This window comes from Poecile atricapillus, chromosome 1 (assembly GCF_030490865.1).
Source record: "Poecile atricapillus isolate bPoeAtr1 chromosome 1, bPoeAtr1.hap1, whole genome shotgun sequence".
NCBI classification, from domain to species: Eukaryota; Metazoa; Chordata; class Aves; order Passeriformes; family Paridae; genus Poecile; species Poecile atricapillus.
The window spans coordinates 172,868,942-172,893,375 of NC_081249.1; the positions used below are offsets into that span (position 1 = coordinate 172,868,942).

Below are 24,434 nucleotides of genomic sequence, written 5' to 3' on the forward strand. Positions count from 1 at the left end.
GTGGACAGATGACTGCCAACCACAAGGTGCTTTCTGGCAACAAATGCACCACCAGATCAGCAGAATAAATCCACAGGTTTCACTGCCCACGAGCTCAGGTACATGCACCAGTTACCAGAAAGCACAAAGGGATCCAAGGGGTGTTTCCAATTACTTTCTCTGCCAACCAGCCCCTGCTCCATAATGGAGGACACTGTTTTTACCGGTGTCTTCCTGTCCTGTGCACAGTGGGATAAACTGAGGACTTGAGATGCTAATTCCATCTGGGGGCCTGCACCACAGTCATGGGCATTTATGTCTATATAGACAATTCTTGTCATACTATCAGTTGTGTTACCAACAGAGTGTGAAGAACCAGCAGTATCGATTCAGCATCATAATGAACGAGCTCTCCAACACAGACAACGTGCCATACATGGTGACACTGCTGAGTGCCATCAATGCCATCATCCTGGGGAAAGAGGAGCTAAGGACAAGGACACAAATCAGAAACGAGTTCATAGGTAAGAATGTTTGTTACACCCTTCCCTGGAGAGTCAGTTACGAAATGGGTTTTTTTCAGATGTATCCATAAGGTGCCTGAAGAGGCTGGGGAGCAAAACTGCAAATATAAATTTTCTTTTTTCCTTTGTCCTTTATTCTCAACAGCCTTTCTGTTGACAGATTTTTTTAACTTTGCTGCTTTGCCAAAACTTTGATCTTCCTGGTATCCCAGCAGTACCATATCACTTGAGCTTCTTCAGAACATTTCTATAACCAAACATCTTATGTGGCCACATTTCCATATACTGCAGCTACTTGTAAGAGTTGATAAAACTTCTTCACTCTGTGTCTACTCAGTTGAGCCACAGAGGCTGTCCCATGGTTCAGAAGTTCTTTCCAACTGCTAGAATCCCAGGCTCCTAGGTACCATTGTTGGTATTCACCTCACATACTGGGTGGTGCATTTCTCTCCATCCAGATCAAGGATTTGACCATATCAGACTGATTTTAGATACCTAATTTGGACTGAGGTCACTCATGCCCCAAAAGTGCCTGTGTCCCTCAGTAACCCCAGGGGGATTGTCCAGTGGTGTCTCATCACTTGCAAAATGATTCTACCTGCTTTGATAGATCCATCTGAAGATATTTTCACTTTTTCTCTCTGCAAAAAGTGTTTATGAGCATAACATGTATAAGGATCATAACAAATAAGTACCAAGTGGATCATAATGCAACTCTATCTGTTTTTTTCACCTGCCAGGGCTTCAGCTGTTGGATGTTTTAGACAAGCTAAGGTAAGAATCTCTACTTAAATTTTTTTTAAAATGAGATTTACAGTGAAGTAGCTGTGGAAACTTCATACTTATCCAACCTTCTGTTGTGTGAAGTGCAGTGTGCCTGGGTGGAGTGGACCATGCTTGTATGCACCCATTCCATGAGAACTAGAGGCATTTGGCCAGTGTGAAGATGCTTTTGCCAACCACAGTGTCATGGGGACAGAGGCATGCACAGAGGCTCTGGGCACAGATGGAATAGCAATGTCCTCACTGAGGCTGTTTCAGACTGAATCTGAAGCAATGCTGTGGGCTCACTGAGCAGCTCACTGTATTCAAAATCACTTCACTGCTGCTGTTGGTCCCAGAAGCATCCAGCTAAAACAATTTCCTAATGCATATCTGAATGTAATTTAATAATTATGTTCTATCAGAAACATCTGTGATAAATTCTAGAATGCAGTTTATGTGAGTTATAATTATCCATGTAACTGGAATTGCTCCATCCAACACTAAAATATAATTTTTATAATAATATTATGTAAGTATTATATTAATAATTATTTTTGTTATAATTAATAATTTTATAATAATAAAAATTAGGGAGGAGAAGTTGTTTTAATAGAGCAGCAAGTGTAAAATTCTAACACTGAATGGTGTTGAGAGTGCTGAAAAAGTCAGCTTTAGAGTGTCTGTGTTTTTATAAATCCAGTTTTGAGTAACAGAGAAGGAGGTTTTTCAAATAGAAACATCACTGGAATATTCTCAATTAGTCTTGACTTTAAGAAAATAAAGGTGGCAGCCTGGTTTCAGAAAGGTCAGAATGCCACTCTGTTCTTACAGCTCCAAGGAGAATTCCATAGCGAGCCTGTATTGGGCCAGGTTATGCCATGAGAAGTCCCATTCCTTTGTATGTGTTGATTGTAGGAAGAGGTACATTCAGTTCAAGAAAGGATGCACTGATGGCATCTCATCCAATATAAATAAGGGTTTATAAATAAGAGTTGGGTCCTTTCAACACCAACTGGCTGAGTCTGAGAGGCAAAGAGATAAAAGCCATTTAACAAAAACAAACATCTAATTAGAATATAATAAAAATTATATGTAACAATATATATAATAATATATAATTATAATAATAGACATTAATATATATAATATAATATATAATATAATATATAATTATATATATAATTATATAACTATAATAATAAAAAATTAGAGAAAGGCTCTCCAATGAATGCTGTAATATTGCAGAGACATCGAGGAGGAGGATCTGCTTATCCAGTGTGACACATTTGAGGAGTTCAAAATAGAGGATGATGAGGAATTATTAAGGATATGCGATGGGATAAACATGAATGATCATCATGAGGTTTTTTCATCTCTCTTCAATAAAGTAAGTTGCCCTTCACATGTGGTGCAAGGTCACACAATGGCAAAGTTAATCCACTTTGCTGGGAGCCAGCCTTGCTGTGACAGAAGCTGCTCTCTTCCAGGTGAGCCGCTCCCCAGTCTCTGTCCAGCTGCTGTCCATCCTTCAGAGCCTGCTGCACTTGGAGCCCTCTCATCACTCCAGCCTCCTGCTGTGGGAGTCCCTGGATGCCGTAGTGAACAGAGCCCTTTTACTCGCCAATGACAGTAAGAATGACATCCAGCCTTGCACACTCTTCTTGTTTTCCCTTGTCCCATTAAAGTTTTTCCCCAGCGTGCAGGAAATAATCTGTGGGACTTGGTGACAGCTGAACAGAAGCTGGGACAAAGCTATACCTTCTGTATAAGGTCAAGTGAAGATTCATCCATGTGGGTGGCCACATTTAGCAGTGGTCTTGGAATTCCACGTCTTTTTTTAATGGTTAATCCCCGAGCTTTGGCTCATGGGATTCAGTGGGAATCTGTCCTCACTGGCATCCTGCCACTGACGCTGGCCTGTCTTGCTGGCAGGAGTGCTCAAAAGTGTTTGTGGGCTGGGCACATGGGAAGAAAATTGCTTAGAAGCCAAAGGTGTAGTTGTGTAAAGTGACACCAGGAAATGTGCTTTCCCTGGCTCCAGATCTGCTGCTTAGTGAAGGTTGAATAGTGTGAACCAGCCTGTGGGCCTCGTTCCCCTCCCTGACCCTGACTCATTTCTCTAGTCCAAGGGAACACAGTTGAAGAAGTCATTGAGAGGCTGCTATCTATCAAAAAACATCCAAACAAGCAAAAGCGAGCTGAGAACCGCCTGTCTGGGAGCGCAGCTGGAGGCGTCCAGGGTGAACCAGAACCATGTGCTCGTGCAGCTCGGTGTCCAGTGGGATCATCAAACCCCACCAGAGCACCAGGGATATCCTCAGGGCCACTGGCCAATGAAAAGAAGATCTCATCCTGCCAGTTCACAGCCTGCTGTGCTCTGCCAGAGAAATCTAACCCTCCCTCCAACACTGCTCCCAACCCGGCTCCTCCAGCCCCACCTGCTCTACCCTCTGGCACAGCAGCCATGAACCCCACATCCCCCATGACAAATACACCTCCAGCCCCTCCCCTCCCTGCCATCCCTCCTCCTCCACCCCCATTGCCTGGCATGGGGGGTATTCCCCCTCCTCCTCCCCCTCCACCCCCATTGCCAGGCATGGGTGGCATCCCTCCTCCTCCACCCCCATTGCCAGGCATGGGGGGTATTTCCCCTCCTCCTCCACCCCCATTGCCAGGCATGGGGGGTATTTCCCCTCCTCCTCCACCCCCATTGCCTGGCATGGTGAGCATCCCTCCTCCTCCACCTCCACTGCCTGGCATGGGTGGCATCCCTCCTCCTCCACCTCCACTGCCTGGCATGGGTGGCATCCCTCCTCCTCCACCTCCACTGCCTGGCATGGGTGGCATCCCTCCTCCTCCACCTCCACTGCCTGGCATGGGTGGCATCCCTCCTCCTCCACCTCCACTGCCTGGCATGGGTGGCATCCCTCCTCCTCCACCCCTCCTTCCTGGCATGACAGGAGATCACATAGAGGCTGTGGTGGCCTCCCAGTACAGCTGCCCCCTGGGCATGGGCAGGCCTCCCCACAAGACAGTGAAGACACCAACGCTGAGGATGAAGAAGCTGAACTGGCAGAAGCTGCCCTCCAACGTGGTGAGAGGTGGGTGCTGCTGGCATATGGTCACTGCTGCTTTAGGGGTGCTTTACACAGCTTCCCAGGAGAAGAAATGCTATCTTAAAAATTGCCAGATGTGGTTGACTCTGTTTAGATACAGAACTTCCCTGTTTTCCTTTACTTTTGACCTACATACCTGATATAAAAGTAACATGAAACTACTAATGTAATAGGAACTATTCCAGCTGAATTAGTACTTTGGAACAGCTTGTTTATAACTAAAATACTTTGAACTTAAGACAAAGGGATGGGAATATTTTCCAAATTCAGTATGATATGCCTTAGATCAGGCTCTGAGTTCCCCAAACTTTTATTACCCAGCTCATCTGTGCTTGTATCTAGGTATATTAAAGTCATGAGTAAGAGTGCATGTGAGGATCACATCACATATCTGTTGATTTTTGGGTTACATTTCCCTCTGCTAGTGGATTCAAAGTGGAGCATGAAATGTGAGAAGAAGATGGGACAAGCTGGGTCAGCTTTGTCCTAGACAAGTAAGGCATCCACTGCATGGAAGTAGGCAGAGGTGAAATCTAAATAAAGCATGTCTTCAATCACAAGAGCAGTAAAATGTTAGGATTATTTCAGTAGAGGTTTCTACAGGCATGTTAGGGTGATGATTTTTTTTAAGATTTAAGAAATTGCAGTAGAAATTAATTCAAGCAGTCCTGTAGCCAGCATTGTACAAGGAGACTTGAGTATAAAATGAAAAATGGAGAAGGACACAGTCAGAAGAACAGAAGAAGAATGGAGAAGTACCCAGTCCCTCCATTAGGATGAAAGGAAGCAAAAATAATATCAACCAGGGGAATAGAAACAAAATGTCTGAGGTCCTTGTCATGCAGATCCAATTGCCCACCATGGAGGAAAACACAGTTTTACAGGGAGGGATGGGGCTGTACAGCCTCTGTGTGCCCAATGCTGCCTCCCCTCACCAGGTTTAATTGCCCTTCAGGCCCTTTGGATCCCACATGTGGCGCTTGCCCCTCATCAATAATGACCATTTATCCAGACTAATATGTCTCTTCTTCATTCACCTTCTGAAGTGTCCCTGCTAGCAGCTCACCTTGCCCCCGGTGCCAGGAGCTTTCAGCTGTCCCTGCAGCCAGTCTGGACACTTTGTCTTTCTTTCAGAGAGCCACTCAATGTGGGCTTCTGTGAGCAGCAGCAGCGAGGAAACGATAGAGCCCAACTACAGCAGCATCGAGCAGCTGTTCTGCTTCCCACAGCCAACCCCCAAGGAGAAGACAGCAGCACCAGTGAAGGCAGAGCCGAAGGAGGTGAGGAGGCCCCCCTCATTTTTTCGAGTAACGATCCCTGCAGACAGCTCATCTAATATGAGATATCTTCTTTTTCTTTAATGAAGATCACATTTTTGGACTCCAAGAAAAGTCTCAATTTGAACATATTTTTGAAGCAATTTAAATGGTAAGATATGGCCAGTTTTCGTGACAGTTGACAAAACTTTGAGCAGGTTTTGCAGTATCTGGAATGTCCTCACGAAATCTGTTCTAGCCAATGTGCTTTGGTGGTCCATGCTACTAAATCATCTGAAAATTTCCCATTTTGTCCTACACTGTCTTTAAAATACTGACTTCAGGGGTTTAATTATGTTTTTACGTACAACTTCCCCATATGTTGACAAAAGAGTTACATCTCCATTTTACAGATGAAGCTGTGGCACAGACTCTTAGGGTGACATAGACTGTGAGACACACCTAGAGGTCAAATTCCTCCTCAAATCAGGGCCAATGGACAAATGAAGAGTTCAATTTTCTTTTAAGATAAAAAAATGCTCAGAGACAGGATCTCAGTTGCAGGATTCATCTCTGGGCTTGAGTCATTTGATCAGGGCAGGTTAATTGTGGGGAGATACCTTTCCTTTTGGATTATTGTGACTCTTCACTAGGGAAAGCACAGAGTGCTTGCACAGATAAATCTCTTGGTAGTGTGTGATGGTTGAAAAGTGGTCTTTGGTTGATGGCTGGCTCTGCTCCTCCTCCCTGCAGCTCCAATGAAGAGGTGACTGCCATGATCCAGAATGGGGACCGGACCAAGTTTGATGTTGAGGTTCTGAAGCAGTTGCTGAAGCTGCTGCCTGAAAAGCATGAGGTCAGGAGGAAAACAGTACCCTTGGTTCACAGAGCTGAACACATAATGCAGCCCTGCAGTCTTGATTCTTTATTTCTCATTAGATAGAAAACCTGAAGGCTTTCAAAGAAGAGAAATCAAAACTAGCAAATGCAGATCAGTTCTATCTTCTTCTCCTTCAGATTCCCAGGTAAGGTTGTTATGAACTTCAGCCCAATCTGTTTCTTGATTTACCCTTGGGAAGTTTAAGTTTCTTTATAGAAGACTCACAGACCAACACTGATGGATATAACTAGTGGATTCTCCCTTCCCCCTTGGAGTTATCCCTTGGCTGAAGGGCTCTTCATGATCCAGCCACCTCTTCTCCCTCTGGAGCAGAAGAAGCTGGCCCAGACTCAGGCTTAGATCTGCCCAAGGAGGCTCCATAACTTAGTTAAAGGCAGTGCCAAATGAAGTGCCAAGAAGGGGAAACTCTTCTCTTTGCTGATCACAGTGCATCAGCAGAATCTACATCCCTGCTGATCCTCAGGGCAAGTAGTGGCCCCTCATCTCCCTCCACAGGCCAGTGGTTTGGTGTGGTTGTGGTTGACAGCAGTGTTGTGGGGTGGCATGGGCTTGCTGGTGATGTGGGAAGGGGGCTGAGTTCCCAGTGCCTTTATGCTGTGAATCCATCTCCACCCTTAGCTACCAGCTGCGCATCGAGTGTATGCTGATCTGTGAAGAGACCACTGTCGTGCTCGACATGATTCAGCCCAAAGCTGAAGCCATCCGCAGAGCCTGTGAAGGTATAGATGACCTGAGCTTATTTCTGCATCTGATTGAAGACAGGAAATTTTAACCCCCACAAAACTCCCCTGGAGCTCTGCAATATTACCACCCAAACCCCAAAGAACTCCTGTGTGGTCCATTCACTGGTTTGCTGCAAATTGGATGCAACTTTAGGTATCTCCACTGATGGTCAAAGCCCTTAACAGGACCAAAGATCATTTTCTGTCACCCTCATCCCTTTTTTTCTGCAGCAGATGTATTCCTCTGAAACACTTTGAATGGTGAAGTGCTGGAAGTTCATCAGCCCTTTCAGAGGAGCTGAATTTAGACAGCAGAGCTGGCCCTGCTGCAGCTGATTAATCCATCCAACATTATTTCCCAAATTAAGAACTTCATACAGCAGTTTTCTTTGTTGCCAGAAAAGCCTACCGCAAACTTCCCCCGAAAGTAGCAATGCTTTAGCATTTCCCTGCCTAGAAATGGAACCAGAAGAAAAAGGTTGTTATTTTGGGTTATAAATTGCTGATGCTCCAATATGGTGAGTACACAGAAAGTTTATGTAATAGATTCTGGCTTTCTGTGGCAGAAACCTTTAGTCCTACTCCTCTGAGAGTAATATGCTCTTCTTGGCACTGTCAAGAGTCACCTGTCCTACAGAGCTATCTCTCCCAACTCATGCTGGGGGTTTCTCCAGCTGGGATTACAGCTGTCTGCTGGGATAAATTGAAGTTTCCCCTGAAGCTCAGTTGTTCTTTTGGAGCTGTTCCTGCCTCAAATCTGAGTGCTTCAGAAAGCACAGCACTGCAGCACCCTGTGTAAGAGCAAGGACAGGGACTGTACTCTTCATGCCTGGTCGATAATCACCTCTACCGTGAGAGACCAGGAGGAACAGGGTGAACATGTCTGGTTTTAGCAGCTGGCAGGTGATCATAGGGCAGTCACAGCACAGCTAAATAAAGTTGGCAAGGTTAAATTTTCAACCCAGTTACCCTTGCCCACACTGCAAGAAACTTGCAAGGAAGGCAGGGCCTTGATTGCTGTTAGTGGGGAGGGTCCAACTCCAGGTTATTTTCCATTAGGAAATGAGAGAACAGATATAAAGAAAGAAACAAGAGTCAACAAAGACTTTTACAACCCATGGAACTGAATCTACGCAGAATCAGTTTCTCTGCTGGTTGGGCATTGGAGTGCAAAGCCAAAATAGGAAATTTGATTTAGTGGAATTCAGAATTCCAATTTCAATGCAGTTTAGGAAATGTTCTGGTGTAACAGAGGCTTTTGCTTCAAAGTCCCTTATGTTTTTCAGATCTTCTGACCAGTCATCGCCTGCCAGTTTTCTGTCAACTGATTCTCAAAGTTGGAAACTTCCTGAACTACGTAAGGACTTTTTTTGTCTTCTCCTTCCCCCATTACAGTCTGTGAATGATCTCCTTTAGGGTTGTAATTTGGATGGACACAGGAATTAAATCTGCTTTCTTTCTCTCTTGTAGGGAAGTCACACAGGCGATGCCGATGGGTTTAAAATCAGCACTTTACTCAAACTAACAGAAACCAAAGCAAACCAAACCCGCATTACACTGCTCCACCATATTCTGGAGGTACCACTGCTAAGTCCTGCACAGTAGGGAAGAGGGAGGGTTTTATCACAGATGAAACATTTCTCCTACTCTACTGTTGGCTAATGCCACATGCTCATACTCACATCCTCCCTGGCAAGCCCCAGAGTGTCACAAGTTAGGAGCATTTGAATCACTTTGGTGACTCTGGTGGAGTCTGCTTGTGGGCACTACTCCTTATTTTAAGATTTGCTCTGCTTCCCTCCAGTATCTTTTCCACAGTGTCTGCAACTTCCTTTCATATTTGTGCAATCTGCACATCAGCAGCTTCAAACCACAGAGCACAAAGCTGTCCTGGCTCATCATTCAGCCTTTCTGCCTTTCCATGGACTTTCCCTTTTCCTCCAGATTATGCTCAGGCTTTTCATGCTTCTGTCCAAGCCCCCATGGCTTTCCTATTCCCTGCAATGCTGTTTTTATCTTTTTTCTCCATGCTCTGCTCTGCCACCTTCATTCATCAATGTCCCTTGGTTTCTCAGTTGTGCATGTTTAAGCCCCGCTTTATCTGGCAGTAGCTTCAGCAAGGACAGCTGTGAAAGTAAAGAATGCAAATGAGATTCAAGGCCTTTTAGTATCCTTCTGGGACCATAGGAAGTGTCAGACTGCATCCAACCACAGTTCTGCCTCCCTCCATGCTCAAGAAGAGCTCTGCTTTGCTTTGAACTATGAGTGTTTCTCAGGGTTCAGCACTCTTCTATGTTTTTATAGACAGGGGAAACGCCTTTCCTCTCTGAACGTGCAAACTACAGGCAGGGGGAGAGTATCAGAACACAGCACAGTCATCCTTCCTGGACGCTTCTGTCCAGCTTCCCCTCAGCTCCTGCCACATACCAAATAACACTTCTTTCTCTCTTCCTCTTCAGGAAGTAGAAAACAGCCACAAGGACCTACTGGAGCTGCCAAAGGATCTTGAATATGTTTCAAAAGCAGCAGGGTAAAATTGTGTGTCACTTCCTTTGAATTAAGAACAAAAATAAATCCCATGCACATCAACAATGTACCAGAAATTAGGACACACACAGCTGTTATAGAGATTAACAAGATGGCATCTTACATAGTTTTAACTGAAAGATTTGGTTGATGAATGCTGAAAGCCCTTTAATATATAATTCTACTACAGCTGGCAACACTTAGGACTGAAATTTGCAGAGCAGTCAGTTAAAACTGCCTCCCAGACCCTTCTGAAATGTGCACTGCCTCTGTAGTGGCAGGAGCTGGTCAAGGCCAGCTACCCAGAAGAATTTCTGAAGTACCTCCAGGCAGGGAAATTGAGCTAATGCTGAGCATGGCAATGGAGAACAGCCTTTTGAATGGGTGGACTTTTTTTGACATTGATCTACCCAATACACAAAACTGTAGGTGGGCCTGGCAGCCTTTCCATAAGTATTGTGGAGGGAAGCTATTTTCCGTGAGCTTGGACTGTATAGAGAGTTCAGAGCACAGGGTTCAGTTCAGCAAAGTGGTGGGAAGCAGAGGGGTGCCACCAGTTCGACTTGTCCACTCCTTGGTCAGCTCAAGATGCTGGAGTGTCAACTAATGGCAGGGCTCTGTGTGATTTCAGAATTAATCTTGATATTATACGCACGGAGTCTGGGACCAATTTAAAGAAGCTGCTGGAGCTTCAGCGGAAAGTCTTATCATCAAATGAGGATGTGAAACAACAATATGAGAAACCCATCCAGGTCAGTAATGGAGCTGCCTTACATCTCCCCCATTACACTCAGAGATGTGGTGCATGGTACATCTGCAGCTGAGGAGCCTCATGAGAGGGGAGGAAATATTGCCACAGGATGTGCTCTCAGATTTGGAAATAGGCTGCAATGCCGCACAACCCAAATGTGCATTTGCCAGCTGCGCCCCAAACCTAGATACATTTGGTGAAGCCAAATTTCATTTCTTAGGGTGTGTGCCCCAACTGCTCTATCCATGCTTTTGTGTGACTTCTTACTTGAAGAGAAGATAGTCACGTTCTGTGTGGATCACCAGAGTGACCCCCTTTGCTTGGGATTAAGCTTTGCATGGAGCTTTCAGTGTTTTGCTCAGGCCACCCCTATAAACTGGCACAGCACAGTTCCCGAGAGTAAAGATCATGTGCAAATCTTAATTTCTTCCCACCTGTTTCCCAAAAGCTCTGCTGCAGTTAAAAGCCAGGACCCAGAGTCCTGCTCTAAGCTCTAATCCTTTCTCTGTGAGTGCACTTCACTCATTGTCCTCTGGATGGTATTTTACTGTGTGCATTTGTGCATTTCAGGACAGCATCGATGCCTCCAGAAAGCTGGAAGAAGAATTTGAAACCATTGAAAAGAAGAGAGAAGAACTTGCAAATTACCTCTGTGAAGACCCAAGCAAGTTGTCCTTAGAGGACATATTTAGCATCATGAAGACCTTCAGAGATCTCTTCATCCGAGCCCTGAAGGTTGGCATCTGCACACAGGATGCTCAGCATCCCCAGTGTGGTTGCTGACTCCACTCTAATGGACAGGGTGTGATGGGCACCCAAATCCAGGGGGGGAACCTGGTTACAGCCTCCTCCTTTTGGCACTTGGCATTCCCCCCAGGGAAGCAGTGTGTGATCCCTCCTCCACTGCATCTTCATGCAGTTCTGGTGCTGCTGGGCCTGGCTCAAGCACCAGGGATTTGTGATTTTGGTGAAGCTTTAGCTACAGAGTCACAAAGATGTTTTTGGGCCAAGTGTGCAAGTTTTAGAGAAAGGGGCTTACAAAACTTAACCCTCTGCTCCAACCTAAGCAAACAGGCTCAGAAGGGGGATATGTAGTAAAAAAGCCACCTGTTTGGAAAAACCTGTGGCTTCACTGTCTCTCACTTTTACCTCAGCTGGAGGTCGGGCAGGTGAGCACAGTGCAGGTGGCTGTGTGAGGCACATCACCTCTGCCACCTCCCACTGGGATGTGGCAGAGTCCTGGCCAAGTCAGCAGTCCCCTCTCACCATTTTGGTAAGCCAGCCCTTATTCCCAGTGCCCATTTTATTTATTGCACAGGATGGGGCCAGAATTTTTTCTTCCTTCATCTATAGATCTCCTTTCTCTTCGTCAGCTTCTCTAGCAGACATTTACCCAACCTTCTCATACCACTGTTACCTCACTGCAGGAAAACAAGGACAGAAAGGAGCAAGCTGCCAAAGCAGAGAAGAGGAAAAAACAGCTAGAAGAGGAAGAGGGGAAGAGACAGAAGGGAGAAAATGGAAAAGTCAGTGAGTATCTGAAATGGCTTTAAAAAATAGAGTTGGAGCCATAGGAGCTCTTTGGTGGTCCTGCTTTAATGGAGCAGTAGTGGTAATTTATTTTGTAGGTTTCCAGGTGCTGACTGACTAAAGGCTTTTAGGTATCTTATAGCCATAGCTAAGAATTGACTTTCCACAGTTGCAGCTGGGCAGAGAAGTTAATTTTAGGTTTGCTGACTGAACAGCAAAGAACAAAACCGCCACAAATTAAATATTTCAGTTAACTTTTTCAGTTTCTAAACATAACTTTTTAATTCCAAATCTAAAAAGAAACATTCGACTCATCCACCATCCAAGGTCCCTGTATACACTTGAATAGTCTCTCTTTACCACAGTTGTCCCAAAAATCTTTCATGTTACTTAAATATGCCTTCTTCTGGATGAAAGATTGAAAAATATAATTGGAAGAATCTGAGAGGTAAGAAAAATTGAAATTATTTTTCCTCCAAGAAAAAAAAGGGAATAACAAACAGGGAATATTTCAAGGTCATGGCACAACCATGCAGAGCTGGTGCCACTGCTGCCAGGCTGTAGCACCAAGACTTGGGAACAAATAAGCACACTTGACAGATGTGCTTATTGCCAGGATATGCTCGCTGCTGGGCTGCTCCCAGGCCTGTGGTAGGTGCCTTGCTCCTGCCCAGTGGTTGCTTTTACTGGGACAGCAGTAGCCACCTCCAGCAGTGGCATCACTGCAGTCTTCTCCTGCCCTGGCAGATTTAACAGCCATGTCTCTCTCCCTGCAGTCAAGAAGGGGCTGATGAAGCAGGAGGAGGTGTGTGTCATCGACGCCCTGCTCGCCGACATAAGGAAAGGGTTCACGCTGAGAAAGACAAAGAACAGACACGAGTCAGATGCAGCTCCTAAACCCTTGTCTGCAGAGAGCCCAGAGGAAAGCCATTCTGGTAAGGACACAGACCTGACTGTACCACTGTACCTGCAGCTATTCATTCCCATCTGCCTCTGAGCCTGAGCCAAGCATGCACCAGCAAGAAGCCTTTGTGTTTGCATTTGGGGCATTTTATTTAAGAGGTCTTTGCAGGCAGTGCCAAGGAGAAGAGGAACAGAGAGTCTTGAGATGTTGCTAGCCAGGTCTGTCACAAAATTAGCAGGAATTTTGAGCAGCATGGCGCTGCATCTGTGCTGATAAACCCTCTGAGAGCTTGACCCATGTGTCAGCCATGGCACCATCCTGTTGGGGCACTGCTGTTGTCTCCACACAAGTCCCCTCCAAGCTCTCAAGTCTCAGTAGCACAGCGTGTTTCTGCCTCAGAGACTGCTGGATCCTGTCTCAGTCTACACTTTGGAGACTGAAGAAGCCCTTTAGAAAAGATAAGAAACCCTATTTGCAGAAGTACCCAAGTCCTTTAGGTGCTTATGAGGAGACAGCCCAAGAGTTTAGCTTTTCTTTGGTCTCTTGACCCCAGTGTCAGTACAGTTTGGTAAGTCCAAGGACATTGGTCTATCTGTGGCTCTCCTAGACCTGTTCTTCAAGGGCAGGTTAAGTCTGGCTAATGGGCAGCCTTAAAGTCCTCACACAGCCAAGCAAGCAGTCCAGCCTGGGCCAGGACCTTACAGGCAGGTTCTCTCTTCCTGACATAGACTTTCAGGCTTCCTTGCAAGTCCTAGGCCTTCCATGGAAATCAGCCATTTTGCAGCAAAGACACATTAACACCTGCTGAAAACAAATCAGGGGCTTTGCTGAACTGGAGCCTGGGAGTCCAGCTGGGGTGTCCACATGGGTATAAGGGGGGGAGGTACAGGGAAGATAAATTGGTGCTGCCTCTGCATAGCAGCTTTAGGGTCAGTGCTCCCTCCACAGGCAGCTACTAACCTGCAATCTCTGCAGGGTAGGTGCATCTTGGTTGGTTCCTGGTGAAAATGCAGCTGTGGCTGACTGTGTGTTTTCTGTTTAAAGGAAAGAGCATGAGGGATCCACAAGCAGCAGGGAAGCAGATTGATGACACGACCGAGCAAAACAAGGATGATCATCCCTCAGAAAGCCCTCCTCCCTCAGCCACTGCCCCAATGGAGACAGGTGGAGGTATTACAAATGGTTCAGCTTCAGGCCAAGTATTACCTAAAAGCAGTGCTGGAGGAAGTTTGCTGCAGGAGTCCCAGACCAAAAGCCCCTTAGTGAGCATGGTGGAAGCTGATGGAGCCAGTCAGACCATGCTGGGGCCTGGGATGGAGCAGGCAAACAACGTGGAAAGCCTCCAGCCCAGCACAAAGAGCGGCTCCTTTGCCTTCTCTGTGGCTGACATAGGCACAAGGATAAGCTTTGTAAGCAGCAGTTCAGCCTCTGCTGTGAGAGACCAGCTCAGCTGGACTAACGGGTCCACGTCAGGAGGCCAGGACAAGGAATGCCCAACTGGTGGCTCAGAGAGTGCTCAGTCTGCTCCCTGCAACGAGGCCCAGCAGGTGGAGTCAAAAGAAATGACGAAGGAAAATGAAGACCCAGGTACAGACTCGCTGTTGGACACCTCTCAAGACAAGTCCTTCTCAGAGGAGCCGGCCACCGACTCCTCTTGTTCAGCAACACTTCCCCCAGAGCAAGCTCACACCGACAGGGAAAAGCAGAGGCCATCAGGGAAACGGAAGAAGAAGAAGAGGCACAGCAAAAGCTACTCAGGTAGCCTATTTTATAAATAGCCCTTGGGGACTGACTGAAATGTGGGAACCTTCCTGATACATTTGTATACACCTTTTTCTTTCCACTTCAGGGACCAAGGCCCCCTGCCCCTAGAGTCACACCGTTTTGTGCAGCTATTATATTTTTTAAAACCCGAAAGAGCTTTAAAAAGAAAAACACAGGCATAGTTCATTCTGGTGACATGTATAAGTAGTTTGTAAAGAAGTAATGATGAATCAATAATTAAAAAGCCCATTACACATACACAGTAAAAATGGCAATAAGCACATCTGTCAAGTGTGCTAAAGACAGCTACAAGGCATGGTTATGTGCAAACAAGAGTTCCATTAGGCTCCAGAGCAGTGATTAAGAGCAGTTAATACTGGGTACTTAATCAGCAATCACCCCCTCTGAACTACTTACAAACACATAAAACCAGCAACATCAATGCTGCCTTGGGGTTGTTTGGTTTTTCCCCTCATTGTAAAAGCACTTTTCCTGACAACCTGCCCCAGGGGTACTTTAGGTGGCTTCTGATCATTAGGCCCTCAAACCATCGCTGCAGAGGGAGGGGGAAAGGTCAGGCACTGAAAAAGAGCATCTCACTGATGCTTCCACCAAGGATCCTCCAGCTGGGCTGCCCTGCTGGGGCTGGGAGGGAGCTCTGCTGCTGGAGCCACACAGGCCTTCTCTTAATACCGAAAGTCCTCAGCCAGTCCCAAACCTGGGAAGAATGTCCAAGTCCTTTAGATCCTTACCACCCTCGGGTGGGTTCCTTAATCCCAAATTGGAGATACCTCTTAGGAAACAGAGATGGGTCTGTCAGCCTTTAGAATTTACAATGTACTTTCCAAAGCCTGTTTCCTGGAAGATCCTAAGTCAAACAAATGGGAAGGCAAATGGGAAAGTATCTTTTTACCAATGCTTGATGTTTTTTCTTTCAAGGAGGGTGGAAGAAAAAAGAAAGGAGGGTTTGAATACCCATTTCTGAGAAAGACAACATAGGTTGAGCAGCTACCACAGAGGAACTTAGCCTTTTAATGCAGCATGCCCCAGGGTTGTAATTATTTACATTTCTAAATATACCACTTTACTCTAGTTAAAAGCAAGCCAGGACTGAGAAGTGATTTCCTGTAACAATGGTTCCCAAACTTGCTTCTGAGGAGGAGCAGAAGTTTCAGCAATGGGAGCATCCCATGCTCACAGTCCTGGCAATTCTTTCCTGACACCTGAAATTAGGACTTCTGGCTTAAGAACTGACCCCAGCCTGCAAAAGCCACAGGGTTCCCTGGGCATCCAGGGATGGTATCAAGGGGATTGAAACTAGATTATCTTAAAGTCCCTTCCAAGCCAAACCATTCAAAGATTCTATGTTCTTAGGAACCTTTCTGCTACTAGACAGTATTCTCATCACAAAAAGTTCCCTGTTGTTACCTTGGCCTTGCCATGATCAGATATATTTAGTGTCTCTCTTTTGTTCAAAGCAGAGGTTGAGACTGATACTGGAGATAATAAAACAAAAAAAGATTGTGTGGCACAATGAGGTATGTAAACACACAAAGGTGTCTTTTTGTGAACTAACCACAGCACTGGGACTTCACAGACCTAATCAGTATTCAGCATTTCACCTAATCTTTGTCTTTGTGTCTAATCACAAACACATGTGAAATAAATTTGTTACTCTGATTTTTACTCTCCAGGGTGTTGATCTTGCATTGAGTGGAGTCAGTGCTGATCTCCATTCAACACAGGGTCACAGCCCACACGTTTGTCCTCTGTGTCAGCAGCAGCCAAACTGCTTCTCCCTGCAGATAATTAAAAGCCATTATTCTAACCAAACAATCAAACTTCATGTGATGAACAAAGTCCTTGCTTTGATCACATTATTTTCTCAAAAACTGTAAAAATGCAATTTCAGTACCTACCTCCAGCAAAGAACATTTGGTTTCTTTGTGGGTAACCACTTTCTATAGCACTGTTTAAATATGGATGTCTGGAAAAGGGAATAAAACACTGAACCCAGGGACAAATACTAGTTTGGGCAAGATACCACTCAAAGCTAAATTCAACTCCAGACTCTCACACAAGTGCCCTGCATCTTTCACTGATGCTGGCAACACACAGTTGCCCCTCAAAAGGAGTTCCAGGATGAGACTTTCATTTGTAAAACTTCCCCTATTTTTACAGCAAGTGGAATGAAAAGCAAGAAAAATAAACAACTGAAACACCCACTGTACTGAAATTGCATAGTTACGCATTGTCCTTCCACGCCAATGAGCATCTCTTATGAACTAAATCAATATTAGCAAATTGCTCTTTGTCTTGTTTCCTGAAAGGAATGTATTTATTCTCCAGCATCCCCAGTTCCCTGGGGCTGGGAGCCCAGCTGGGAGCCCTGCTCCTGCACAGAGACACAAGGAATCTGTGCAGGATTTCCCCTTAGGATTGCTTTTGTTCCTGCACCTGGAGCATCACTGGAGCAAGAGGAAATGTGATGTACATTGGGTAGTTACAGTCCTGAGTACTCCTGCCCTCCTTTTGGCCCTTTTCTTGCAGTACCATAAGATTACATGAAGTAGAAGTAGCTCTGCTGGTTTAAAAGGTCCTAAGGAAGATTTCCTGCAGGAACAGAAAATAGTAGCAATGAAGCATAGGTGAGAAGTACACCAGGACCAGTGCACATGCTGCATTGGAAGGGCAGCTGGAACCACAAGATAAGCTTAACTCAGACTTTTTTTTTAAGCATACAGGCTTAAAAAAAAAGTCATATTTGAAAAAAATATAAAACACAGTTTTGCTTTGTCCTAAGAAGAGATAGAAGCACAACAGAGAGGAATGCATGGGCATACAATACCTTTATGAAGTGACCAAGCCAGGCAGGTGTTTCACTGCAGCCTTGCAATGCAGGTGCCTGGCATTGCTCCAGCAGAGTCTACCTGTGCTTTGATGCCAGGAGAGCAGAGATGAGCTACACCTTGAAACCTGCACTTCTCTTTTTCCTCTTCTTCTGTATGTCACACAGCAAGGGCAGCAGAAGCAAAAACCCATTTGCTTGTCTTAGTCTCCTGCCAGAGAGCTTCCTCTCCCAAATGCAGCTCCTGTCATGATGAGACAGATAAGACAGAACTTCTTGGTAAGACAGATCCAGCAAGCCTAGAGTGTTACCAATCAATATTTTTTCCTAGGATCTTCCACCTGATTTTTTTTTTTTTTGTTTTATTTTATGTTTTGTCCCAAGCATACATGATCTGTTCAGGTCCCCACTAGTTCTCTTTTGGCACAGGACATTTCTTTCTCTGGTGGATTTGCTGATGTGGAAGTTAAGGATCTCAGTGAAGCCACAGAAATCTTTTTCTTTCTTGTGAAGATCCAGCTGCAGGGATCAAGACTCAAACTCCTTACGAGTTTTTAGAGCTTCCCTAACAGCAGCAGAGGGCAGGAACAGCCTGTGACTGTGATAATATTTCAGAGCAATAAAAGACTTTAATCAGCTACTGAGTTCTTGCCTCACCTTGACCATATCTTGTTATGCAGCAATTTCTGTAATAATGTTAATGTCTTTAAATGTCAGCTTTTACACCTAAAGAGTGCTATTCCACATTATCTTCATGTTCTCAAAACAAATGGTTTAGCTGTTCTTCCTCTTGAATCAAGGCACTGGTGGTCACACTGTTTGTGTGCACCCTGGTAACATCTCAACTCATTTCCAACCAAGTCCAGAAAGAGCTTAAAGAATCATTTTATAAAGGTGACAGTAAAAGAGAGGAGAGACTGTACAGACACCTGAACTCCAGAGTGTTGCTCTTTGAGTTTGCCTGCCTTAGACCCTAGAGAATTGCTACAGACAAATGTTCACATCTGTTTGTGCAGCTCCCCTTTTCCTCCCATCTGTATGTCACTTGGAATGGTTTAGGGAAAAGTCTTGCAAGCACAAATCCATAAGCAGCTGGGCTTCAGCAACTGGGCTTTAGCAATTTCCCTGCTCACCAATCTATTTGATTTATTCCCTAAAAAGTAAAAGAAAAACCAGACCAGGAGAACAGAGCTGCTCAGAGACCACAGCCTGGTGAGGAGGGAGGTAAAGGGCAGCAGGGCAGCTATGACATACACATGGCACAGTGGCACATCAGCCTTCCCCTGCAAAGACACAGAAGGGACTGAGAGTCCAGGTTTTCCTTTAATTCTTGAGGGACAGATGCTTCATACCTGGAAAGATATATATTATTGGACTAAACTTAAAGCAAAGTTGCCCAAACTCTGGAACATCAGGATTGGTTCTGGAAACATGAGGTTTTTATTAAGTACATCAAACTATCTGGTTTTAGGTTATCTGAGGAACAGATGAAACTGAATTCCCTAGTACCACCTTAGCTGTTAGATACACACACATGCAAAACCACACCATTTTTGTTCATAGTTGCAAATAATTTGCATTTCCCCCTCTTCTTGCAGGTGTGATGGCAAGACAGAAGGTGTGAGAGAACCTCTCATGTCCCTGGAGCACTGCCAGCTTTTGAGACTCCAGGTTCTGTATCAGTGAAATGCCACCATGGACAACTTCTTCCCCATGAAGACCCACAGCCTCTCCTCATGCAGCCTTTCACTCTCCTCCCCAGAGCCTAAAGAGCCTCCCCAGAGACTTTGGACCCCTCAGCCTGTGCCTTGCACTGGCCACCTGTGGGGGCAGGGGACAGTTCTGTGCATAGTGGCAGTGAAAGGGTCAGACCTGTCATGTACTGTCCTGGAAGCCAAGTCTTTCACGCTGCTCTTAGGCCAAACTCCTCTTGAAATGACAGCTGAGTGTGGCCCAAGAACAGACTGCAGTGTTTAGTCCTCAAAGAAGTGTTAAAAACAGCAGTGCCTCAACTAAATTAAGGGTATAAATTAAACAGTGGCTGTACCATCACGGGTGGAGGTGTGTTAAGTCCCTCTTCTCGTTGCCCACTGATGACTTATATTGGACCAGGTCCAAGACCCAGATTAGACAAATGTATTTTTACTCTCAAGCACTTAAAGCAAGGGAAATTGGTCACAGGGAAAAAAACAAAAACAATTAAAGTATGTATTTTAGTAAGCATATGGCCATATAAATAGTGTTTGGTTCCTACATGATGCTTATGTGCAATTGAAGCACATCAGTAGTCTCAAGTAGTCTTGTCACACAGGCCGATGCATCCATCAATTTTTGGACAACCAGGGCCCTAGTTTATCTTACTAAAGCAAAAGAAAGAGGTTTTCCAGAGTGCTCTATTGGACACATTTTCAGCTTATCCTGTAGTAAATCTCTGGGTTTGACTTCTGTTGTCATCTGCTTGTACTCAAGAGTCTATGTCCAAGCTGCAAAATGTGTGGAATCATGTTACTTTGGCTTTAAAACTGGGACTGTGCAGTATTGTGTTTTCAAAATTCAGAGCTTTATTTCTCAAGTTTTGTAATAACACTGTATAATAATTTTGTACATAGCTGTCCATTTAAAATGATCTATGTTTGTTGAATCTATGATGTGATATGTACTGAAACATAAATCCAGTGGAAGAGCTGGGTACATTTCAGAACTGTTCATTTATATGGTAACTCACCGTGGCTAACCTAGTGTGCAGGCTAAAGCTTATTTTGCTTTGCTTAATAGGACTTGTAATGTCCTTGTAACACTGAAAACTTAGAAGTGAAACCAAGAATTAAATCACTGGTTTGCTTTAACCAAGGCATCACTATGAGCATATTGAGAACTGGTCAACAGAAGCAGAGATGAGAGCAGACACAAGGGCAGGTTCAGTGCAGGAGACACTGCAGAGTAGCATAGCCCTGTTGCAACAGAAACCCACTCCTGCTGGCAGAAGCAGGGATACCCCCAGCATTCCCTGCAGAACCATGTCACCCAGGTTTGATTTGCAGGACTGTCTCTATCACATCTACAGGTTTCCCCTTTTTTCCCCTCTTCTCCAGTCTCAGAGCACATCACCTAAGCACCATCCTTTTGCTCTTCAGTCTAGCTTCACTGCTGTCAGATAGACTCCAAGCTGCAAAATCCTGAGTATTAAACACATTTTCCCAGCTCTGTGTTTGTGGAAGAGCCTGCAGCCCAGGCTAGCAGTGCACAGCCATCCTCCTCTTCACCACCCCACTGTTAGATCAATAGGAACAACATCATTTGGAGATGCAGGACTGGGGAACAAACAGGTTTTCTGGGTGTTACCTAGGGAACCTTTCCTGCTGATGCCCCACTGGCTGCTCACTTCAGATGCTACAGCATCTGAAGTGTCCATTTCTCCATCTGAGTCTTTCAGTTTCCTTCATTTCCACAGCCAGAGTTTTTATTACTCTGTGTGCTTACCTTGGCCTTTAAAGAGAGGGGGTTTGGCATTGTTTTTCCCCTGCTTTCAAAAGTTTACAAAGAAATGGGTTATTTTGAGCCACCAGAGGCTCTTTGTTCAATAGTCATCTGTAAATTATCTATTCAGTCACATCCCAATCAGCAGACTCAAGCACAACATTTATAATTTGTTGCTCCAGAGCAGCTCTGCTTCCATTAAAGTGATTATTTATGAAGAACAGAAGAAAAAAATCAGAGCAGGTCAAAGACTGATATTCAACTGGGATGTGCAGTTTTGTTCCATTTATGAGCTTGAAATAAAGCTCATGATCCTAAAGATTTTTCAGTGGTTGCAAGACCAAATTAATTGTTGGTAAAAAGAATACCACAGCCAATTCAACAGAGCTGTGGTCATTTAAATCAACCATGAGTAAAGACCTCAGAATTCTTGTGATATATAACAGCAACTGCACATGGGGTCTGGTGTGTTACCCAGGCTGTGACCACCACAAGCTTCTTGCTGCCAAATAAATGCATATTCTGTAATTAAGCATTGGCTATATGATAAAATGAAAGTATGGGAGAAATCAGCAGAAATATTTTCAAAATATTTCACATCAAAAATCAGTTATGTTTAGTGAGATGGATTTTCAGGCTTAGTTTTTGGGGAGTTTTGGTTGGTATTTTTTTATTTCAATACTGAAACTATTTCAAAGTTTAGAATAAAATAAATACTTGGTGAGTTTCCTTTCTCTGGTGGGGATGGGGAAGACCTATGATTCATGAGAATTCATCCATCACAGTCCAAATTTTTCATATAGTATATAAAGCATCTAAGCATAATTGTCATGTATGTAAGCAATTTATACTTAGTAATAATTATCAATGGTTTTGCTCTTCTGCCAGTTCCCTCAATACCTTTGGGAGGATCCCATCAGGCCCCATGGGTTTGTGAGTGCCTAGGTGGCACAGAAGGTCATTGACCATTTCCTCCTGGATTGTGGGGGGTCTTTTCTGCTCTCTGCCCCTGACTGCCAGCTCAGGGGGCTGGTTGCCCTGAGGATGACCAGTCTTACTGTTAAAGACTGAGGCAAAGAAGGCAGCCTTTTCCTTATCTGTAGTGATAATGTTCCCCTCCACATCCCATAAAGGATGGAGATGTTCCTTGTGCCTCTTTTGTTGGTGGTGTATTTCTAAAAACACTTTCTATCATCTTACACAGCAGTGACTGGATTGAGTTCTAGCTGAACTTTTGCCTTCCTAATTTTCTCTCTACATGACATCTCACCATCCCTATAAACGTTGAAGAAACTACTTGATATGACACTTCGTGCTGTGGTTTAGTTGGCACAGCAGTGTTTGGTCGAAGGTTGGATCTGATGATCTTGGAGGCCCTTCTCCAAAGTTAATGATGCTATGAAAAGAACAGAAATATAAATGGAGCTATATCCAGTCCACGAGCACCACCACAGCTTTGCACTGTACTTGGAGTGTGGCTGAAATCTCAAAGCTATGCCAGTATCTCTTGGGCTGAGTGTGCCATTTGATTCTCTCCTCTCCTACATTCCATACAGCCAAGGGGGCTGAGAAATACCTTCTGTTCCAGTTAGAAAGAGGCAAGATAAATGGAAATAAAAGGAAAATGCATAAGCCTGTTTCAGCAAAATTAACCAGTTTCCATTTGTCTAAACATAAAGCCTGGATCTACGGCTTCATATTCCTGGTACACAGTGATAAACCAAGTACAACATGCAAGCTTACCAATGCTAAACATCAGCACTTGTAGGAACCCAGGCTCATTCTGTCTGTGTGGTAATAGTCATGGCCATGAAACATGGGTGAACATATTAGTCCTGATGTTATGTCCACATAATGTGTCTGAAAGCAAATGCAGTCATGAGCCAGCTCCATCAGAAACCACATTTTGTTTGGTCACCTCACAATCAAAACCAGGCAGGATATGACAAACAGCTTTCCCATTACTAGAAGGGTGACTACAGAGGGTTAAAAATGGGGCAGTGATAGTGACAGGACCTCTCTAGATGTTTTCAATTACTGCATGGTGTCAATCTTGCCAAATAACCACATAATTTTCAGGATTTGCAATGGAAATGAGGTCTATAGTAAAGAAAAATATTTCCATTTCCTTAGTTCAGAGCAGGTACTACACCTTAAATACCAGGGGAGAATTTGATCACTGCAAGTTAATCAACATATTCAGTCAGCTCTATAGGTAACTCGCTGCTTCATCTGTGCTGTGCTAGCACTTAATTCACATTAGGAGCTCTCTAATGCTCTCTTTCCTGCAGCAAAAACAACTCCTGCAAGAGCTGTGTGCAACAATTCACACAGAGCCAGGTGTCGGTGGGAATTAGCGGGAGCTCTGTGCTTCCCTAATGGAGATTTAAGCAGGCTCAGCTTGCATTACTCAAAGTCAGAAGACAAAAATCATTCTGTGGCAGTCAGCTCCTATCAAGTCAGTTTAGATACACTCCCAGCCTGTCAAAGGAGGTTTTTTCTAAGATCAGCAGTCTTTGCTGATGACACCTACATTATTACAGTTATGGTTGGTTTGCCCTGCTCAGGGCATGCAGAACCTGATGTGTTTGTCTGGTACTTATGTGGCTTCATACAGCATAATCTGCTGTAAATTTAGTCATGAATTAGTGACAATTAATGACCAAATCTGTCAGTCAGAATAGATGAAGAAAGAGGAGAAGCAGAGGCAGCACAGGCAAAAAGGGCAACAGGTCTGTGAAATCTGGTCCTCTAATCCTTTGAAAGCCACAACTTGATTTTGTAATCCTACCCTCAGTAGCACACAGTTTCCAGGACTCATCCTTTGAGACCAACAGGTTTTTCTACACACTTTGCCATGTTTTGTACCTCCATTTGTTCAGATTTTCACAGCTCAATAAGGCAAAACCAGAGTAGTGATGATGATCCTCTGAAAGGGAGCTTGGACAAAACCATTTCCAGGGTCCTTTTCAACCATTTTTTTATGATTCTCTGTTCAGCAAGAAGCAGAAAAGATAGGAGTAATGAAAGTCCAGAAACCCTTTCAGGTTTGTATGTTATTCCTCTTTGTTGAACCAGTGTTATACACAGAGAATATGCCCCAGGGAGAGAAACTGCATTTACCATACCAGCAGTCTATAGACCCATTCTGAATCACAGACAAATGGTTTGTTTTTCTAATTTATCTCCTTAATTAGAGTGACCCCAGGGAGAACAGCACAAGAAGGAGGTTTTATCCCTCCAACTATTTTCAACTGCTCTGCCTTTCTAGAGGTCTAGAGGACAAAGAGACCCTGATCTCCACAGGGCATGTTTTGTGACACACACAGCTGCCTGCAGAGGTCTGGGGGCAAACCATAGCACAACTGCAT

At 44.5% G+C, this 24,434-nt stretch overlaps 1 protein-coding gene across 6 annotated transcripts in view; it reads left to right on the forward strand.

Annotated features, from left to right (window-relative positions):
- The window catches only part of INF2 (inverted formin 2), a 44,522-nt gene extending 21,840 nt beyond the window's left edge, over positions 1-22,682 (forward strand). For 3 of the 6 annotated variants that reach the window (XM_058853590.1, XM_058853581.1, XM_058853600.1), the window contains exons 4-23: positions 344-503; positions 1,244-1,277; positions 2,514-2,655; positions 2,756-2,897; positions 3,392-4,369; positions 5,519-5,664; positions 5,751-5,812; positions 6,394-6,496; positions 6,580-6,665; positions 7,160-7,260; positions 8,550-8,620; positions 8,734-8,841; positions 9,723-9,793; positions 10,421-10,541; positions 11,111-11,275; positions 11,968-12,070; positions 12,847-13,005; positions 14,019-14,732; positions 16,217-16,276; positions 19,185-22,682. In XM_058853590.1, the coding sequence (XP_058709573.1) occupies positions 344-503; positions 1,244-1,277; positions 2,514-2,655; positions 2,756-2,897; positions 3,392-4,369; positions 5,519-5,664; positions 5,751-5,812; positions 6,394-6,496; positions 6,580-6,665; positions 7,160-7,260; positions 8,550-8,620; positions 8,734-8,841; positions 9,723-9,793; positions 10,421-10,541; positions 11,111-11,275; positions 11,968-12,070; positions 12,847-13,005; positions 14,019-14,732; positions 16,217-16,275 (3,525 nt within the window). In that variant the 3' untranslated portion in view covers position 16,276; positions 19,185-22,682. Of the gene's footprint in view, positions 1-343; positions 504-1,243; positions 1,282-2,513; positions 2,656-2,755; positions 2,898-3,391; positions 4,370-5,518; positions 5,665-5,750; positions 5,813-6,393; positions 6,497-6,579; positions 6,666-7,159; positions 7,261-8,549; positions 8,621-8,733; positions 8,842-9,722; positions 9,794-10,420; positions 10,542-11,110; positions 11,276-11,967; positions 12,071-12,846; positions 13,006-14,018; positions 14,733-16,216; positions 16,277-19,184 lie in introns of those variants that run through there. The other 3 variants (XM_058853570.1, XM_058853606.1, XM_058853615.1) reach the window with 3 other exon arrangements.
- The last annotated feature ends 1,752 nt before the right edge of the window (positions 22,683-24,434 follow it).